At 45.2% G+C, this 19842-nt stretch overlaps 1 protein-coding gene across 1 annotated transcript; it reads left to right on the forward strand.

Annotated features, from left to right (window-relative positions):
• Positions 1–1241: 1241 nt before the first annotated feature.
• On the forward strand, positions 1242–7162 carry LOC311129953 (T-cell surface antigen CD2-like; the record flags this gene model as incomplete). The annotated part of the gene is made up of 5 exons (XM_084162521.1): positions 1242–1293; positions 5848–6132; positions 6257–6502; positions 6587–6739; positions 6891–7162. The coding sequence occupies 5 exons, from the start codon at positions 1242–1244 to the stop codon at positions 7124–7126; spliced, it is 972 nt and encodes a 323-aa protein (XP_084018647.1). The 3' UTR covers positions 7127–7162.
• Positions 7163–19842: the final 12680 nt, after the last annotated feature.

Consider the following 19842-nt stretch of genomic DNA (forward strand, 5'->3'; position numbering starts at 1 on the left):
GCACTGAAGCCTAGCCATTTTTACAGTAGTAGTGAATTGATTGATGAGGCTACCCGCTCTTTTCTTAGTTACGTTCATGGTTACGTTACGTATGACGAAAGCGCGTAAGTGCAAGCCCTCAGAAACCCATAGAGATTGTATTTAAAGCTCTGATATTTGAAAAAAATAGATTTTACATGGGAGTCTATGACAGACTTCTGGGCGATTTTCAACCTGACTGAAATCGCCCCAAAAGGGGGGGGGGGGGCATTTGAAGCACGACTTTAGCCTGATTGGACATTTAGTGGCACTGTGGCAGATCAGACGTCTAGATTACAACACTGATAACTACTGTTGCCGTGATATAATTGATTAGAAAAAAAATCCCTTCCTTTTCCCGTTTGGCAGTGCGTCGCCCATATCGCCCTATTGAACACACCGCCCCTGGTTATTACTGAATGACTAATAATTGACTGGACCAGCCTGAGCAGAAGCGCTAGCTCGTGAAACAATGCGCAATGTCTCTGTCAAGCAATGTCTATGTCCCGGACAAATTACTTTGTTACAAATCAATAACCAGTCAAAAGTATAGCTTACTTACCAATAAAATAAGCCCAAAACTTTATGATAACTATAAAAAAAACATTGGACTGCCATTTCCTTCAAACCAAGTTTTAGGCTACTGATGTTCTGTTAGGCTAGTCAGTAAAAGTGAAACATGCACGTTCGCATTATCATTCCCTCTGGAACGCTCTGGGAATGTTCCAAAGGACAAACAAAAGAATGGGGGCTACATACTTCCATGTAGCCTAGTGCGGCTCAAATAGAATTAGCTGAACTAAGCAAGCAAGCAAGGAGTCAAGAGCTCTGACAGAAGGGTGTTGAAAGACCACGGATGACAATCCTGGAAGGGTGAGGACACACTGTGTAGGGTAGGTTGTGCATTTGGTAAAATAGGAAATAAAACAACATGATAATGATGATGATGATGATTGATCATGTTTAAATAACAGAACATTCTTTAAAGTATGTTTGCATCATATACATGTTCACAAATGAACGCATGAGTCAAGTGATCCAGACAACAATCTCTAGACTGATTTCTGACACACACACACACACACACATACACACACACACATTCACACAGACACACAGACACACAGACACAAACAGGATGCCCCCTCGCTCAGAAATATGATGAACAGAGTGCTCACAGACACACAGACACAGTCTGGAGCAGGTGCAATCACTCCTTGAGAATGGCAGTGGTAGTGCTGATATCTCTCATCCTCCTCTCTCTGGGGTTTGCAGGTGAGTTAAAAATTTGAATCAAACTATATTTTCATTTTGATCTATATTGTTGTGTTAATGGTGAAGTTTAAGTCACTCTGTCCCCCTTCATGGCTTAGATTTAATAAGGATGTTAGTCTGGCTTGGTTAGGGTGATATCTTGGGTAAAACTAGAAATCAAAGAAATCATTCATTTGCCTTTTCAAAAAGTGTAAAAAGAAAACAAGACACGGATATGCTTTTATTTTTAATCAGTGATCCATTAACCACTGTAGAGAAAACCAGAACCCAGGTGTGTAAGAGTTGATTAGACTGTATTCAGTTTAGCCTACTTCTCAGGACTACATCAAATGAAATAAATTGTCAAGAAAATATGAAATAATAACCATTTCACTTATTTGATGTCATTGTGATATTTCCATTAAAACTACAGTTTTTGTTGTTGATCTCTCCTTCTACGCCTGACCTAGATACACAATAGAAGTAATGGTGTTTCGTAAGATTAGTCTTACCAACACCCCTCTCAATCATCTTGAGTTCAATTTGCCATATCATATATTCTGAGTTGTACTAACCTCTTCTTTAGTATGAAGGCTTACAGTATTTTCTGTGTATAAGTTGTAATTAATTTCTCATTAGTAATTCAAATACAGCTTCCCCTTTTTCTGCTCACTAGTTTTCTGACACTACACTCTTAGAAAAAAAGGGTTCCAAAAGGGTTCTTTGCAGAGGGATAGGGTTCTACCAAGAACCGATTTGATCAGAAGAACCCTTTTTGAAAGACAAATAAAATAAAATAAAATCAAGCTTTATTTATATAGCACATTTCAGACATGGAATGCAACACAATGTGCTTTACAGGAAAAAACAAATAAAAACAAAAATACAAATACAAATATTTACTATACAACAAACATAACAGGATAAAAAACAAAATAATAACAATAAACTCTAAATGTCTCAAAAGCACCCTAAGGAAAAGCAAACCTAAAAAGGTGTGTTTTAAGATCTCTTTTAAAAATGCCCAAAGTTTTGTCCCCCCTCAGGTTATCTGGCAGGCTATTCCAGAGGCTGGGGGCATAGTAACTAAAGATTGCCTCTCCAATAACTTTTAGATGATAAAATGGTTCTTGGTAGAACCCTTTATTTTTACATTTACATTTACATTTACCTCATTTAGCAGACGCTCTTATTCAAACTTACAAATTGGTGCATTCACCCTATAGCCAGTGGGACTATTTTTTTTTAGGGGGGGGGGGGGTAGAAGGATTACTTTATCCTATCCCAGGTATTCCTTAAAGAGGTGGGGTTTCAAATGACTCCGGAAGGTGGTGAGTGACTCCGCTGTCCTGGCGTCGTGAGGGAGCTTGTTCCACCATTGGGGTGCCAGAGCAGCGAACAGTTTTGACTGGGCTGAGCGGGAACTATGCTTCCGCAGAGGAAGGGGAGCCAGCAGGCCAGAGGTGGATGAACGCAATGCCCTCGTTTGGGTGTAGGGACTGATCAGAGCCTGAAGGTACGGAGGTGCCGTTCCCCTCACAGCTCCATAGGCAAGCACCATGGTCTTGTAACAGATGCGAGCTTCAACTGGAAGCCAGTGGAGTGTGCGGAGGAGCGGGGTGACGTGAGAGAACTTGGGAAGGTTGAACACCAGACGGGCAGCGGCATTCTGGATGAGTTGTAGGGGTTTAATGGCACAGGCAGGGAGCCCAGCCAACAGCGAGTTGCAGTAATCCAGACGGGAGATGACAAGTGCCTGGATTAGGACATGTGCCGCTTCCTGTGTAAGGCAGGGTCGTACTCTCCGAATGTTGTAGAGCATGAACCTGCAGGATCGGGTCACCGCCTTGATGTTAGCGGAGAACGACAGGGTGTTGTCCAGGGTCACGCCAAGGCTCTTCGCACTCTGGGAGGAGGACACAACGGAGTTGTCAACCGTGATGGCGAGATCATGGAACGGGCAGTCCTTCCCCGGGAGGAAGAGCAGCTCCGTCTTGCCAAGGTTCAGCTTGAGGTGGTGATCCGTCATCCATACTGATATGTCTGCCAGACATGCAGAGATGCGATTCGCCACCTGGTTATCAGAAGGGGGAAAGGAGAAGATTAGTTGTGTATCGTCAGCGTAGCAATGATAGGAGAGGCCATGTGAGGATATGACAGAGCCAAGTGACTTGGTGTATAGCGAGAATAGGAGAGGGCCTAGAACTGAGCCCTGGGGGACACCAGTGGTGAGAGCACGTGGTGCGGAGACAGCTTCTCGCCACGCCACTTGGTAGGAGCGACCGGTCAGGTAGGACGCAATCCAAGAGTGAGCCGCGCCGGAGATGCCCAGCTCGGAGAGGGTGGAGAGGAGGATCTGATGGTTCACAGTATCAAAGGCAGCAGACAGGTCTAGAAGGACAAGAGCAGAGGAGAGAGAGTTAGCTTTAGCAGTGCGGAGAGCCTCCGTGACACAGAGAAGAGCAGTCTCAGTTGAATGACCAGTCCTGAAACCTGACTGGTTTGGGTCAAGAAGGTCATTCTGAGAGAGATAGCAAGAGAGTTGGCTAAAGACGGCACGCTCAATAGTTTTGGAAAGAAAAGAAAGAAGGGATACTGGTCTGTAGTTGTTGACATCAGAGGGATCAAGTGTTGGTTTTTTGAGAAGGGGTGCAACTCTCGCTCTCTTGAAGACGGAAGGGACATAGCCAGCGGTCAAGGATGAGTTGATCAGCGAGGTGAGGTAGGGGAGAAGGTCATCGGAGATGGTCTGGAGAAGAGAGGAGGGGATGGGGTCAAGCGGGCAGGTTGTTGGGCGGCCTGCAGTCACAAGTCGCGAGATTTTATCTGGAGAGAGAGGGGAGAAAGAAGTCAAAGCATAGGGTAGGGCAGTGTGAGCAGGACCAGCAGTGTCATTAGACTTAACAAACGAGGATCGGATGTCGTCAACCTTCTTTTCAAAGTGGTTGACGAAGTCATCCACAGAGAGGGAGGAGGGGGGGAGGGGGAGGAGGATTCAGCAGGGAGGAGAAGGTGGCAAAGAGCTTCCTAGGGTTAGAGGCAGATGCTTGGAATTTAGAGTGGTAGAAAGTGGCCTTAGCAGCAGAAACAGATGAAGAAAATGTAGAGAGGAGGGAGTGAAAAGATGCCAGGTCCGCAGGGAGTCTAGTTTTCCTCCATTTCCGCTCGGCTGCCCGGAGCCCTGTTCTGTGAGCTCGCAATGAGTCATCAAGCCACGGAGCTGGAGGGGAGGACCGAGCCGACCGGGAGTATAGGAGACATAGAGAGTCAAAGGATGCAGAAAGGGAGGAGAGGAGGGTTGAGGAGGCAGAATCAGGAGATTGGAGGGAGAAGGATTGAACAGAGGGAAGAGATGATAGGATGGAAGAGGAGAGAGTAGTGGGAGAGAGAGAGCGAAGGTTGCGGCGGCGCATTACCATCTGTGTAGGGGCAGAGTGAGTAGTGTTGGAGGAGAGCGAGAGAGAAAAGGATACAAAGTAGTGGTCGGAGACATGGAGGGGAGTTGCAGTGAGATTAGTAGAAGAGCAGCATCTAGTAAAGATGAGGTCAAGCGTATTGCCTGCCTTGTGAGTAGGGGGGGACGGTGAGAGGGTGAGGTCAAAAGAGGAGAGGAGTGGAAAGAAGGAGGCAGAGATAAATGAGTCAAATGTAGACGTATGGAGGTTGAAATCCCCCAAAACTGTGAGGGGTGAGCCATCCTCAGGAAAGGAACTTATCAAGGCGTCAAGCTCATTGATGAACTCTCCAAGGGAACCTGGAGGGCGATAGATGACAAGGATATTAAGCTTAAATGGGCTAGTGACTGTGACAGCATGGAATTCAAATGAGGAGATAGACAGATGGGTTAGGGGAAAAATTGAGAATGTCCACTTGGGAGAGATGAGGATTCCTGTGCCACCACCCCTCTGACCAGATGCTCTCGGGGTATGCGAGAACAAATGGTCAGACGAGGAGAGAGCAGTAGGAGTAGCAGTGTTTTCAGTGGTAATCCATGTTTCCGTCAGCGCCAGGAAGTCGAGGGACTGGAGGGTAGCATAGGCTGGGATGAAGTCAGCCTTGTTGGCAGCAGAACGGCAGTTCCAGAGGCTGCCTGAGACCTGGAACTCCAGGTGTGTGGTGCGTGCAGGGACCACCAGGTTAGAGAGGCAGCAGCCATGCGGTGTGAGGCGTTTGTGTAGCCTGTGCGGAGAGGAGAGAACAGGGATAGGCAGAGGCATAGTTGACAGGCTGTAGCAAATGGCTACAATAATGCAGAGGAGATCGGAATGAAATGAACTAAACATCTGGGAAAGGAGAGAGCAGGGCCTCCCTCACCACAACTCCCAAATATATAGAGGGTTCTTTATAGAGGGTTCTAGGTAGAACCATATACAGAGGATTCTTTGAAGAACCCTACGTAGAGAGTTTGAGGTAGAACCCTCTGCAAAGGGTTCTACCCAGCACCAAAAAGCGTTCCCCTATGGGAGCAAACCGAAGAACCCTGTATGATTCTACTTAGCATCTCTTTTTTTCTGAGTGTAAAAGTAATTACCAGCTGTATCTGATGGTAAAATGTACATTTCACAGTATGTTTAGGTGCTGAGGAGTGTGTGTACGCTGCTGTTGGGAGGAACAAGGTGATTGACCAAGATCACCCAGGCCTGGAGTTGCTTGGAGAGTCATTTCACTTACGGTGGACCCATGACTCTATAATAGTTTACGACAACAGGAGGACTACTGAGCAGAAACATCAGTCCACACCGAATGGTTCTCTGTTACTAAATAACCTTCAGCTGGATAATACAGGGACTTACCAGGTCACCATCTACGACGACATGGGAAAACTCATTAGGTCTTCCACAACTCACCTGTGTGTGGTCTGTAAGTAGGCTACACAAACAGAAAGCAAACACATGCACGCACGCATGCAGCATGCACATACTACACACACAGCCAGTGTTAGGGAAAATATGTGATCATTACAGTGTGTGTTTTGTGTTCTCAGCGCCTGTGTCTAAACCACGTCTGACACAAAAATGTACTGATGCATCTGTCAGTCTGAGGTGTGATGTGGGCAACTCTGTGGATGTTAAAGTGGTGTGGAGCCATAACAGACAAACACTGCCAGACCACAATGACACAACTCTGACAATAACCAAGGCAATGCTCAAACCTGTAGACAGCTACGTGTGTACAGTGAGTAATAAAGCGAGTGAAGAGAAGAGTGACGATGTTAACCCTGAATGTGCAGGTGTGTAGGAGATTCTAAATTAAATAAACATATCTGACAATGATGATGATGATGATGATGATAATGCTGATGATTCTTCTGCAGATGATTCTTCCTCTACAGTGCTCTTGTTTGGGATGAAGCCATGGCTGATGGTGGCGATTCTGGCTAGTGGAGGTGGTCTGCTCCTCATCCTCATCATCATCACCTTGGTGTGTGTCTGCCAGAGCCGCAGGCAGCGCGCGAGACGCCTAGAAGGTACTGAACACACATGATTAAAAACACACCAGTTATCTACATGATGATAAAACAGTACTATGATAAAACAGAAGGCTACTCACATTACATGTAGTTACCAACATCTAACTCCCTTACCCATGAATCCTAATCCCTGATGTTCCCCCTGTAGAGGAGGAGGAGATGAGACTTGCGCCCCTCACCCAGCCCACGCGTCAAGCATCCCTCCATCACCACCATCCCCCACAAAGATCCCAGAGCCAAACCCGGCCAAAGAACAGAGCTACGTCGCAGGCCACACCAAACTCCAGACACCAGCTTCGACCCAGGCCTCCACAGCCAGAATCAGATGATGCTCAGCCCATACCAATGCCCAGACGGACAGGTCCCCAGAACCACAGGAGTTAGTTGTGTGCGTGTGCATGTGCGTGTGTGGGCGTGTGTGCCTGCATTCTTTCATTCTTGTTAACCACAACAATCCCTGTAGTCACACAGTGGTTCACACTTTGGTTGCAGCAGTTACAAATAAAGAGCAATGCTTCACTTATGTATATCTGTCAGCTCTCTGTCTCCTTCTTCTTCTTCTTCTTCTTCTTCTTCTTCTTCTTCTTCTTCTTGTTCTTCTTCTTCTCCTTCTTCTTCTTCTTCTTCTTCTTCTTCTTCCAACCTGACCTTATTAGAATTGCATTAGAACTAGCTGTCATGACATGTTTTAAAACAGCTACAGCATCATAATCAGTGAGCTATACTTGTAGGTGTTTTTTTTTTTTAGATTAGAGATATTAACTTTGATGCTTCATAAATTAAACTCAGTGTTAGTTCAGCTGGTGTTTGCTGTTCGTAATACAATACTAGAGTTGTGACTCTGTAATTGTTAGAGTATTGTGTGTGTGGTTTGTGTTTCTGGGGTCTTCCTGTTCTAACTGAATGTTCCGTAAACTTGGGCTGTAGCACAGCCTCTCTCAGACACACACCACATCCTGTCCCTCCAGTGCACTCAACAGGCTGATACCCCTGGATGTATATAGAGATCCATACCACAGCTGCAAGAAAAAAACTACTGCCGCTCATCTTTGGACAAGCGTGGGAGTGAGCAGTGCAAAGAGCGAAATGAGTGTGTGTGCATGTGTCTTAGAGAGTGTGAGAGAGAGACACATTTACATTTTAGTCATTAAGCAGACACTCTTATCCAGAGCGACTTACAGTACAGTTAGGGACAGATCGAAATTTACTGGGGGACAGTCGATGCCACGCAGGGCATCAAGCCAAAAGGTTGAGGGTTTGCCGACCACCACAGACTAGCTCACTCTCCCTGCCTGTTTCATTACCTCAAAATCAGAGCCGGTTGCAGACAATGATCAGCTAGGGGGGAATCAGATTTTCAACATTTTGATGCCATATTTATAATTATATAATATACATGTACACTACCAATCAAAAGTTTGGACACACCTACTCGTTCAAGGGGTTTTCTTTATTTGTACTATTTTCTACATTGTAGAATAATAGTGAAGACATCAAAACTATGAAATAACACATATGGAATCATGTAGTAACCAAAAAAGTGTTAAACAAATCAAAATATATTTTATCAAGCACTATGATGAAACTGGCTCTCATGAGGACCGCCACAGGAATGGAAGACCCAGAGTTACCTCTGCTGCAGAGGATAAGTTCATTAGAGCTACCAGCCTCAGAAATTGCAGCCCAAATAAATGGTTCACAAAGTGCAAGTAACAGACACATCTCAACATAAATTGTTCAGAGGGGACTGTGTGAATCAGGCCTTCATGGTCGAATTGCTGCAAAGAAACCACTACTAAAGGACACCAATAAGAAGAAGATACCTGCTTGGGCTAAGAAATACGAGCAATGGACAATTTTGAGAGTCCAAATTTGAGATTCATTGTTCAAACCGCTGTGTCTTTGTGAGACGTGGTGTGTGTGAATGGATGATCTCCACATGTGTAGTTCCCACCGTAAAGCATGGAGGAGGAGGTGTTATGGTGTGGGGGTGCTTTGCTGGTGACACTGTCTGTTATTTACTTAGAATTCAAGGCACACTTAACCAGCATGGCGATACGCCATCCCATCTGGTTTGGGCTTAGTGGGACTATCATTTGTTTTTCAACAGGACAATGATCCAACACACCTCCAGGCTGTGTAAGGTCTATTTTACCAAGAAGGAGAGTGATGAAGTGCTATCAGATGACCTGGCCGCCACAATCCCCTGACCTCAAACCAATTGAGATGGTTTGGGATGAGTCGGACAGCAGAGTGAAGGAAAAGCAGCCAACAAGTGCTAAGCATATGTGGGAACTCCTTCAAAACTGTTGGAAAAGTATTCCAGGTGAAGCTGGTTGAGAGAATGCCAATAGTATGCAAAGCTGTCATCAAGGCAAAAAGTGGCTATTTAAGAATCTCAAATATAAATATATTTTGATTTAACACTTTTTTGGTTACTACATGATTCCATATGTGTTATTTATTCTTCAATGTAGAAAACAGTAAAAATAAAGAAAAACCCTTGAATGAGTAGGTGTGTCCAAATGTTTGACTGGTACTGTATTTCCTAGCCTACCTCTTTCAGGTATTAATTTCAGGTAATACATTTAATGCAGTTATTAGCTTTATATTTAGCTAATGAACGATGGGCTATGCATAAGCTTCTAACTTATAACCTCTGTCTCTTGTACAATACGCTCCGCAATATGCACCATGCACTCCGCTGGCCTCGCTCCTTAAAAAACGCTCCTTAGCTCTTGGAGTCCCAGCAAAAGCTAGACTAGAATAGCTTGCTGGAAGAATACATTTTTAGCATTTCTTATACTAATAGACTATTGGAAGAGGGATGCAAGCTCTTGTTTGCTGAATGTTAAATACAGCATCCAATAGAACTGATGGCCATGAGCCGGGGAGTTTGAAAGAAGAGAGAAGTCGGGATGGGGGTAGGCTATAGCAGTTATTTGTTCAGTACCGTAACCATTCAATCTTCGTGAAGAGAAAAGAAAGCCATCTGCATCTTATTCTAGTCCTATATTATTCAAGCATGTAATTACAAAGATGACGATCAGGACAATGAAAATGCTCATTTAACTGTTGAAAGCGAGGAAGGAATGAAGCAACAATAGAGAAAGAGGAGTTAGGTCAATATGCATGTCGCACAACATTAGGGGAAATATTATGAAAGGCATGCATGCATCAGCCTACTAAATATAGAAGTGTAAAATTGGCCCTATTATATTTCAAAATTAATATCTAATTTCGCTAGCCTATAATTGTAAATTTGTAGGCCGCATGTCCTGCACCAGCATCACATGTTCTCTCCCAGGTTCATGGGTTGAAAGAGGTGTGTAATTCCATTCCACATGATACAATATAATACAATACAGTAATACAGTCAAAAACATAAGCTTACTGGAGCTTGATTCATTTAATTACCCAAGAGAGCATAGCTACATCTATGGGCTGTTATGTTTTTCTTTTGTGTGTACTGTGCAGTAGCCTATCATAGGCTTGATTGGATAATGGCACAATCATTTGGGCTTTTCTGGGCTTAGCATCATAAAATGTATTTAAGATAGGGATCATAAAATGTATTTACCACAGGTAACATTAGACTTGAATTGTCATGCCAATCAAAGCTCTAATCAAGTCTCAGGTAACATTAGATTAAAATGTTCATGCCAATCAAAGCTCTAATCAAATCCAGACATATGCTTTATATGCTTTAGAATGACACTTCCGGTTTGAGCGGGAAATACCGGGTTACCCAGGAGAAAATTGATTATACTCAGGATGGAACATTTGTAAAATACAAGGAAAATATTCAACCCTAATCTGTAGCTGTCACGAATTCCGCCGAGACTGCTCCTCCTCCTTGCTCGGGCAGGCTTCGGCGTTCGTCGTCCCCGGAGTACTAGCTACTACCGCTTGATGTCTCGATGTTTGTTTGGTCTTGTCTTGTTAGTGCACCTGTTTCGTGTTATGTATTGATTAGGTCACCTATAAGTTTCCTTTAGTTTTGTTTGCAGTTGTGTGTGATTGTCCGCCTGTCCGTTGATGTATGGTATTTGTTCTCGTGTTGATAGTGTATTTACGCACTGTATGCGTAATCGCTCACCTCCAGTGTTTGAGGCCCGTTATTTTGTATTGTCTTGTTGACTAGTCCTGCGCCTGACTCCAACACCGCATCCACATCAGCTTGTGACAGAATCACACACCTTTTCTATGGAGTCAGCAGGAGCAGCGACGGCGACCGAGTCGCTGGAGGATCGGGTCAGCTGCCAGGATGCCAGTATCCAGCAACTCGGCTCCGCCATGCAAGAGGTGATGAACACCCTGCGCCGATGGGAAAGGGGAGGCGTGCCCACACCTCCTCCTACCTTACCACCACCATCGGCCAGCCCCACCAGACCAGCTCCGGAGTCCAGTGGGATTCGGCTCTCGCTCCCGAGGGCGTATGATGGCACCGCAGCCGGGTGTCAGGGGTTCCTCCTTCAGGTGGAACTCTATCTGGCCACCATACACCCGGCGCCCTCGGGATACGAGAGTGTTTCCGCCCTCATCTCCTGTCTCTCCGGCAAGGCGTTGGAGTGGGCCAACGCCGAATGGAGGGGAATAGACGCCGCCACCATCAGCTACGCGGAGTTCTCCCGCCGCTTCAGGGCTGTGTTCGATCACCCTCCTGAGGGTAAAGTGGCGGGGGAGCGTCTGTTCCACCTCCGACAGGGGAAGAGGAGCGCACAGGAGTTCGCCCTGGATATCCAGACTCTAGCGGCGGATGTGGGGTGGAATGAGAGGGCCCTCATCGACCACTATCGGTGTAGCCTACGTGAGGACGTTCGATGAGAGCTGGCCTGCAGGGACACCACTCTATCCTTCGACCAGCTGGTGGACATGTCCATCCGTCTGGTACCCTGCTGGCCACCCGCGGACGTCCCGAGTTGGGGCCGTCCATTCCATCCCCCAGCATCTCCGAGCCTAGCCCTATGGAGCTCGGGGGTGCTGGCGCTAGAGAGAGGAGGAGAGAGAGCCCGAGGGGGGGCGTCCCCTGCACCAACTGTGGCCGTGGAGGACACACTGCGGCTAGGTGCTGGGGAGGGTCTCCAGGGAGTCGGGGCAACAGGTCACGCACTGGGGAGTCATTCCAGGTGAGTAGGCGCCCCACTCACCCAGAGCTCTCTGTTGTTCACTTGTGTATACCTGTGGTATTTCCTCAGGTTGCATCTCATTCCCAGCATAAGGCGCTAGTCGATTCAGGCACAGCTGGGAATTTTATTGATCGGAAATGTTGTATTAAGTTAGGGATTCCCCTCCTGCCCGTTGATGCACCCTTCCCTGTCCATGCCCTAGATAGCCGCCCGTTGGGATCTGGGTTGATTAGGGAGGTCACAGCACCACTAAAGATGAAGACGCAGGGGGGTCATGAGGAGATCATTCAGTTGTACCTGATCGACTCTCCTGCGTATCCTGTGGTGCTGGGGCTTCCTTGGTTAATCACCCATGACCCCACCATTTCGTGGCAACAGAGGGCTCTCAAGGAGTGGTCTGACCGGCGCACAATTGGCCCAGCGTTGTCCAGGGTAGGGGAGGGAATGGCCAGCAGGGATGTAGCTCAGTTGATAGAGCATGGCGTTTGCAACGCCAGGGTTGTGGGTTCGATTCCCACGGGGGGCCAGTATGAAAAAACATGTATTCACTAACTGTAAGTCGCTCTGGATAAGAGCGTCTGCTAAATGACTAAAATGTAAATGTAAATGTGTTGGGCGATGTTGGGGCGACCACGGTGGAGAGTCCGAACCAAGTGCCCGCAATGCACATTCCCCCTGAGTATGAGGATTTGGCACTCGTGTTCAGCAAGACTAGGGCGACACGATTGCCACCTCATAGACAGGGAGATTGTGCGATAAACCTCCAGACAGGTGCGGCACTCCCGCGGAGCCATGTCTATCCTCTGTCTCAAGAGGAGACGGCGGCTATGGAGACATACATAGCCGAGTCCCTGAGACAAGGATACATACAGTCCTCCACTTCCCCTGCGTCCTCGAGTTTCTTTTTTGTGAAGAAGAAGGATGGAGGGTTGGGCCCGTGTATTGATTATCGTAGTCTCAATCAGATCACGGTTAAATACAGTTACCCTCTTCCTCTGATTGCGAGTATGACTGAATCATTACGCGGAGCGCGTTTCTTCACAAAACTGGATCTCAGGAGCGCCTATAACTTTGTGCGCATTAGGGAGGGAGATGAATGGAAGACGGCATTTAGTACCACCTCAGGTCATTATGAGTATCTCGTCATGCCATACGGGTTAATGAATGCTCCTTCAGTCTTCCAATCATTTGTGGACGAGATCTTCCGGGACCTGCATGGGCAGGGTGTGGTAGTGTACATTGACGACATCCTAGTGTACTCTTCTACACGAGCCGAGCATGTAGCCCTGGTGCGCCGAGTGTTGGGTAGGCTGTTGGAGCATGACTTGTATGTCAAGGCAGAGAAATTTCTGTTTTTCCAGGAGTCCATCTCCTTCTTGGGTCATCGGTTGTCCGCGTCAGGGGTGAAGAAGGAGATTGACCGTGTGTCAGCCGTGTGTAACTGTTAAACCCCAACCACTGTTAAAGAGGTGCAGCAGTTTTTGGGGTTTGCCAATTACTACCGGAGGTTTATCCAGGGTTTTGGACAGGTAGCAGCTCCCATTACTTCCCTGCTGAAGGGGGGCCCGGTGCGTTTGCAGTGGTCGGCTGAAGCGGACAGGGCGTTTGGTAAACTGAAGGACCTGTTCACTTCAGCTCCGGTGCTGCCGCACCCGGACCCCGCTTTAGCGTTCCAGGTAGAGGTGGACGCGTCATAGGCCGGGATTGGGGCAGGACTGTCGCAACGCTCAGGCACGCCTCCTAAGCTCCGTCCCTGCGCTTTTTATTCTAAAAAGCTCAGCCCGGCGGAACGTAATTATGACGTAGGGGACAGGGAGCTGTTAGCCGTGGTTCAAGCTCTAAAGGTGTGGAGGCATTGGCTTGAGGGGGCTCAACACCCTTTCCTCATTCTGACTGATCACCGTAACCTGGAGTACATCCGGGCAGCTAGGAGATTGAACCCTCGTCAGGCTAGGTGGAACATGTTTCTGACCCGGTTCGTGTTTAAGATAACCTACATCCCAGGGTCCCAGAACGGTAAGGCAGACGCCCTGTCCAGGCGGTATGACACAGAGGAGAGGTCCATTGAGCCCACTCCCATACTGCCGGAGTCTTGTCTGGTGGCACCGGTGGTATGGGAGGTCGATACGGAAATTGAGCGGGCGTTACGCACCGACCCTACTCCCCCAGAGTGTCCAGTGGGTCGGACGTACGTGCCGCTCGAGGTCCGTGATCATCTCATTTATTGGGCTCATATGTCACCCTACTCTGGACATCCAGGTATTGGCCGGACAGTGCACTGCCTTAGTGTTAAGTACTGGTGGCCAACATTGGCTAGGGACGTCTCCTCCTGCTCGGTGTGCGCTCAGTGTAAGGCGCCTAGACACCTGCCCAGGGGGAAGTTACAACCCCTGCCCGTTCCACAACGGCCGTGGTCTCACCTCTCGGTGGACTTTGTTACGGACCTTGCCCCCTCTCAGGGGAATACCACTATTCTGGTCGTTGTGGATCGGTTCTCTAAGGCCTGTCGTCTCATCCCAATGCCGGGTCTCCTATGGTAATATTTTATGTATCATTAAGGAAAATGTTGGGAAATGTTTAAGATAAAATATAGTAAACATGATTGACATTTTATAAGTCCAGATGCATGTTTAAATAAGGAATATAGTCAATACAATGTGTAAACATGCTTTAATGAATGTATGCATTTTATGTTTAAAAGTGTCTGAGCCACGTCACCAATATAATGAGATAAGGGGAAGAGGCCATATGGAAAAGCGCCCATGGTCTTTTGGAGTAAACAACATGTGTTGTTGGACTTTGAAAGATAATAGTGGCATGGCAGTTAAAGAAGTTAATCAGTGATCTTAAGGGGAGTAGCTTTGTAAGCTATGTATACATGACTGTGCATTTGTGTGTTATATAAGAGATCTCTAAGCAAAAGAGAGACAGTTGTTCCATGGAGCAAGCTCGGCTTTATTATGCAATAAAGTCTAATTCTCGGATTCACAAGCTCCGGTCTCTTGAGAAATATCTTTAAGTTGTCTACTTTTCAGTCAAATATTTCTACGACATAATTGGCGAGCTTTGCCAGGAGTTGAAAAATAGGGACCAGAGACGGTATACATCTGCAGTTGTGAAACGGCTTGGACGGATCATACAAACAAAAGCGGCCGCTTTTAAAAGGTAAGCCAAGTTCTTACTTATATAGTATAACGTTTGTGTGGTCCAATCCGGGGCTCGGCAACATCTAAAGAAATACCAAGTAGGTCTCTCCAAATTTAAGAACCAGAAAATTAAAGACTAGGAGCTTTTGAATTTAAGAATACATGTCGCTGTTGTTTGTCTGAACCGTCTGTTCAATTGATTTGATTCATTTGATTCATCCTGCTGATCGCTTTGTCTGGGTCATTTCGGCACAGGCGGTTGTCCATCTGGTTGAGCGATCAGACAATAACATGTTAAGTCCTACGAATACCGCTATAGACGTGAAGAGGAAGTGTATCGTTTATAGGCTGCTTAGGTAGGCAGAAATCCTGTGTAATACCGCTTCTTTTTCTGTGTCGAGGAAGTGTAACAGAAAAAATAGGGCAGAATGTACAGGTCGCTTAGGAAAGCGTAGTAGAAGTCCAGGTGTGTCGAGGAAGTGTAACACCTAGGAGGCTAAATAAATAGAAATCCTGTGGATACCGCTTTGGAGAGCTAAAATTAGCTTTCCAGAGGTCTGAACGGGCAGGTGGCTAGCTAAATTTGGGACCTACGGTTATCGCTCTAATGAGGAATTCATTGTTAGAGGTCTGCTCGGGTAGGTGGGGAATCATCCTGTGTTGTGGTGATGCAAAGTTAGGTAGGGTCGATCAGGTAAAAAAAAGTTAGGTCATCCGGCGTAGGTGACACCATAAATTGGAGTAACACCGGTCATCCTGAGTAGGTGAACGGGATAAATAGTAAGTGTTAAATAGAGTAGGTCTGCTCATCTTGTGTGGGTGAGTGGTTTGCTTGGGCGGCTGTAAGTCATTCAACTGTCTGATTCATTTGGGCACAAGTGGCTGCTCATCTGGGTGAGTGAGAATAATAAGAAATCCTGCAAGTAAATAGCCTTTCTGTAAGGAAAGGAAATATATTTGAGGTTGTTTGAAGCTTCTGTCTGATGGAGAAAGGGCGTGCCCAATCTCACATTGGGAAAGAGAAGAATAAATGGTGCGTGGATATTCATTGACCAATTGAGTGTAGAAGATTCACGTTACCAGGAGGGGTAGAATAAAACCTGTTGGAGGAACAGGTCACGTGTACCGGTGTGATCATATGACGTCTATGTATTGTATTTTGATAAATCTTTTAGGGTATGTTTCTGACATTATATTTAGAAACTTTAGAGGTGATGTAGTATTATGATAAATTGACTACAGTAAAATAATAGCTAGGATAGGGTTAACATTCCAAATTTGGGCCCTTGGATAGAATAAAATATTCCTGTAGGTTATACAAATAGTAATTAAGCGCGTTTGAGAACAACATTGTATAAATATGAAATGAGAGTGGTATAAATGGTGTAAATGAGTCACACTCTGAAGTTTGAATGATGAGATATAGTGTTAGATTAATTTGGATTTTAAGAATAATGACTAAAGAATTTCACCCCAAACACAGTATAAATGTTAGAATTATCATGTAGTGTCAACCCACTAACAGAGGGGGCGGTACTAACCATTCAAGGGGGAAGGCGGGAACTGTTTTAAGAGAGCCACCTAAAGGTGGGAGGAGCATAATGCCTTTGTTTGTCAAGGGGTATAAAAACAGTATGTTTGTGTTTTTGGTCAGAGCTCTCCATGAATAAATATACCGATAATTACTTGTGGATTGTGGACCTTGAATCATTGATGATTAAAACCAGAGCTTTACAACCTCTGGTAATGATTCAAGCTTAGGTTGAATTAGAGATAGAAATTCACATGACAGATTGGTCCTTCGAGCCGGATCTTAATACATCTTTATCGTTCTAAAGACACCGAAATCCGTGCACGGCCGGGTGATTGCATCCGTGGAGAATAGTCCTGGCCTTCGACGTTAAGGTTATAAACAGGCCGGTGATTACTCTTTATGAACGATAAAGACGTTAACGAGTTTGAAAAATTATTTGAATCCAAACTACAAGGAAAAGGTCAGTAATTTTATTCATGGATTTTGGTGAAATGATTTGAACTTGTATAAGAATAGGAATTCTTGTGAAGGGCAGACAGGTTACCAAAATCTCAAAGAAGGTAATAATTGTTACGACAGGAAGGGTCCGCAATTGATCCTAGGTAAATAGCTATTACAAAAATAAACTAGTCCGAAATGACATGGAGTGAATTGCAATCACAAATGTAAACTAGTTAATATTGTCATTGTATGAATTGCAGTATGACAGTATAAACAGGGAAATAATTATCATTGTGTGAGAGGGATGTGTCGGGAGTAGCATATACGACTGGGGATTTGCTAGAACTTTGCAAACAAGTTTAGCAAATGATTGTATAATGTCGTATATGTGTGAGACTTAATCCATCGGGAGACGTGATCATTATTTCAGGGGTGGAGAAAAAAATAAGTCGCGTGAGGAAAATTGGGTAACTTACTCTTTTCATGAAACCGGAGTTTTAAATAGAAACTCTGGGTTAGGGGTTAAATAATTTTAAAGGGTTAATTACAAAAGCAAGAGGCGCACTAAGAGATTAGCTCCTACGAAAATAATTCGGGAGTGAATTATTTAAAAAACAAAAAGGGGGGGGGGGGATTTCTTATTGTTCCACCATGGGAAAGACATCTTCTAAACAAGTCCGAGAATTAACGGGAGATGAAAGATATATGTTAGGGAGGGATCGAATAAATATGTTTTATGGATCCATTTGGGAGAAGAGGTATGGATTTATTGGGCATCTCGATGTTGCAAAGTTAGAAAATATGATTACGCAAATGCATATCAACTGTGGAGCAAATGTTAAAAAACTGCGAGGGCAGGGGCTAGAAACAGCGAGGGTATGGTTGTTTGAGGCGCGAAAAAGAGAGGAAGGACAAAAGAAAAAATTATTAGAGATGCAAAGAGTAAAGAGGCCAGTAAAGAAAACAGAAGAGGGGGGAGGGAGGCCTCGCTCTTTCCTGCCCTATGGGAAAGGAAGTAGGTGTTTTAACTGTGACAAAGAAGGACACTTTGCAAGAGAATGTTGTGCCCCGTGTAAATACTGTAACGAGACAGGTCATAACTATCGCGGCTGCGGCAATAAAAGAAGAGGCAAGCAAAATAATCGGGGGGGGAAAAGAGAAAGGGCCTACAAACACCCACCACCCAGTTCCGGTAGGGAGGAAGAGGAAGATGAGGCATGACTAGAGCAAGGGGAAGATAGTAAGACAGATAGTGAAGGAGAGGGTTCAGAGGAACCCAGTGATATGGGGTGTGAAGTGTTTGAGTTGGAAACAATTGAATTGGCGCTGCAGCAAGAACAGAAACCATACCTCACCTTAACAATATTGGGGAAAAATATTAAATTCTTGTGTGACACAGGGGCATGTCGAACAGCGATCTGTGTAGCCGACATACCCAAAGGAATTAGAATTAATGGGGAAAAAATCATGGTACGCTCGGCCTCGGGCCATCAATTTATAGAGCGATTATCGGCCCCTGTGACTTTAAAACATGAAGATTCAGGGGGAGAGGTATGCATACCTGCACTTGTATCAAGCCTGTGTCCAGTCAATTTGCTAGGAAGGGATGCCATGACTCAGTTGAACGTAGCTGTAAAGCCGATGCTAAGGGGTATGAAGGCATATGTCGTAAGGGATAATATGGTATTGAGCGGGGAGGGAAAACCATGCTATTGGTATAGCCAGGATCTGCTAAGAGGGGGACTTACAGACATACCGAAATCACTAATAGACCTAAGTAATGAGTTAGTTATTGGATCAACCAAGATGACAGTAGACGACTTACACTGTACATTATGGTGTAATGAGCACCCAGGCCCTGACCCAGATTATGAGGAAGAATTGGCTAAAAACACCACAAAGCGATTATTTGAGAGGTACCTATAAGGTCCAACGATGTGATTGTTCTGAACTTTCGCACTCAAACGTAGACGTACGTAATGGGTGAGAAGGTAGAGAATAATTACATTTGCATTTTTGGTCATTTGGCAGACGCTCTGGTCCGGAGCGACTTGAAGAGCCAATAGAGGTTTGCATGGAACTATTCTGTTGTGTTGGGCATTTGAATGGCATAAGGTGAAATATGTGTGTATGAGGGAATTCAACGGCGGGTATAAATGATAACCGGATACTACTTAGTATTTGGTTGGTTAAATGCTGAATAAAAGATTTGAGGCGTGGTTATGGGGTAACTAGGAAGACGCACTTATTCAATAGAGAATGGGTGGAGAGAGAGAGTTTTTTTACGTGTATTAAAAGTTGCATGAGATAGGTCTATGAAAATATGTTACAAGTACGAATGACATTATTTCCTAAAAAGGAAGATTGTAGGGAAGTTTCCCGCGCCTCCCCCATAATGTAGGAAGGAGCAGGAGAGGGGGAGGAGGTGAGACAGGACATAGTTCAAATGGTAGGAATGTCATTAAGTGTATGCTGATGAACAATATCAAGCATTTGTTTTATTGATTGGGGCCGAATCAGAGAAAACTGTTAAAGATATTGAATAGCGAACTGAAATGGGTTAGCGGGAAAATACAAATAGTTGGAAATTTTTTAAACGATAATTTATTTTCGTTACAGGGAAGCAAGTGGCATTGGCTGTTGTGCTGGGGGAATAGCGCCAGCCTGTGGTGGGTTCTGGATTTGTTATAAATAACTTTATATTTTAAACTAAAGTGATGGAATAGACTACAATTAGAACATCAGAAAAAGGACAATATAATTCGTAATAGTTATTATAATTATTATTGATAGTTATTGCAGTTATTATTATCCTGAGTGGCGCAGTGGTCTAAGGCACTGCATCGCAGG

Source organism: Coregonus lavaretus (genome assembly GCF_964263955.1).
Source record: "Coregonus lavaretus genome assembly, chromosome: 5".
NCBI classification, from domain to species: domain Eukaryota; kingdom Metazoa; phylum Chordata; class Actinopteri; order Salmoniformes; family Salmonidae; genus Coregonus; species Coregonus lavaretus.